This window comes from Priapulus caudatus, unplaced genomic scaffold (assembly GCF_000485595.1).
Source record: "Priapulus caudatus unplaced genomic scaffold, Priapulus_caudatus-5.0.1 Scaffold13421, whole genome shotgun sequence".
NCBI classification, from domain to species: domain Eukaryota; kingdom Metazoa; phylum Priapulida; class Priapulimorpha; order Priapulimorphida; family Priapulidae; genus Priapulus; species Priapulus caudatus.
In genome coordinates, this window is record NW_014590482.1 from 1 (window position 1) to 1,123 (window position 1,123).

The 1,123-nt window shown below is 43.5% G+C and overlaps 1 protein-coding gene across 1 annotated transcript; it reads right to left on the reverse strand.

Moving 5' to 3' along the window:
• Nucleotides 1-63: 63 nt before the first annotated feature.
• Nucleotides 64-792, reverse strand: LOC106820447 (agrin-like; the record flags this gene model as incomplete). The annotated part of the gene is given in 2 exon segments (XM_014824963.1): nucleotides 64-131; nucleotides 588-792. Coding segments are annotated over 2 exon segments (238 nt in total), but the record flags the coding sequence as incomplete, so codon positions are not given.
• Nucleotides 793-1,123: the final 331 nt, after the last annotated feature.

The window sequence follows — 1,123 nt, forward strand, 5'->3', positions numbered from 1 at the left end:
GAGAGAGAGAGAAAGAGAGAGAGAGGTGGTTTCATGTTTGATAGAATTCAGAGGGTTACTCACCCACAGTCTGGACGTCGGTTCTGTTTGTGCATTCGCCACAGTGGACTATGCCTACCTCTGTCTTCTCGCTGTAATACGCAACGATAACTAAGACAAATGCACACAAGAAACGCAATATCATGTGAATCAAAATGAATGTGAATCAAAATGAATTGTGATCAAATGAATGTGAAATCAAAGTGAATCCAAATGAATCAATCAGAAATGTGAATCAAATAAAAGAAATATGAAAATTCTAAAATACGTGGGATTTTATCCTCCAATGTGGTAAACCTGTCAACTATAAATAGATTATGATGGTAATACTGCTGGTAGTACTAATGTCATAGATAATACCAATTTCACCAAGTATTCCATCAATATAATTCTATCAGGAGTATATGAATAAGAATCGATTTATTCAATTTAATTCGTATTTAATTCATGTACTCCTACTTCTCTCCATACTCGACGGATTTCTGATAATAATAATAATGCTATAGCTGATAATGGCTTATGATATGATAATATGATTTATATCTCACATGCAGTTTTTCATCTTAACGTAACATTCGTTGTTGTATGTGTCGCCGTCGGAGCCACACACAGGTATGGCCTGCTGGGGGCAGACAGGGCAGTCTGAAGCAGAGATTGCAGCCATTAAACACCTCATAACATACAAACAGCAATTCGTTGGCGGCATCGCGCGCAACATGTTCTATAGTCTGTAGTTGATGCACGCACGCACACCCACGCACGCACGCACGCACATACGTACGCGCAGACAGACTCACACATGCACGCACATACACGCCTGCAGAATAACATACCCATGCATACACGCACGCACATACACACGGACGGGCTCGCACACGCAAGCACATACACACCTGCAGAATAACACACCCACGCACACACGTGCACGCACAGAGTCACTTACGCACGTACATACGTGCACGCACACACGAACACACGCACGTACGCACCCACGCACACACGTGCACGCACAGAGTCACTTACGCACGTACATACGTGCACGCACACACGAACACACGCACGTACACACCCACGCACACACGTG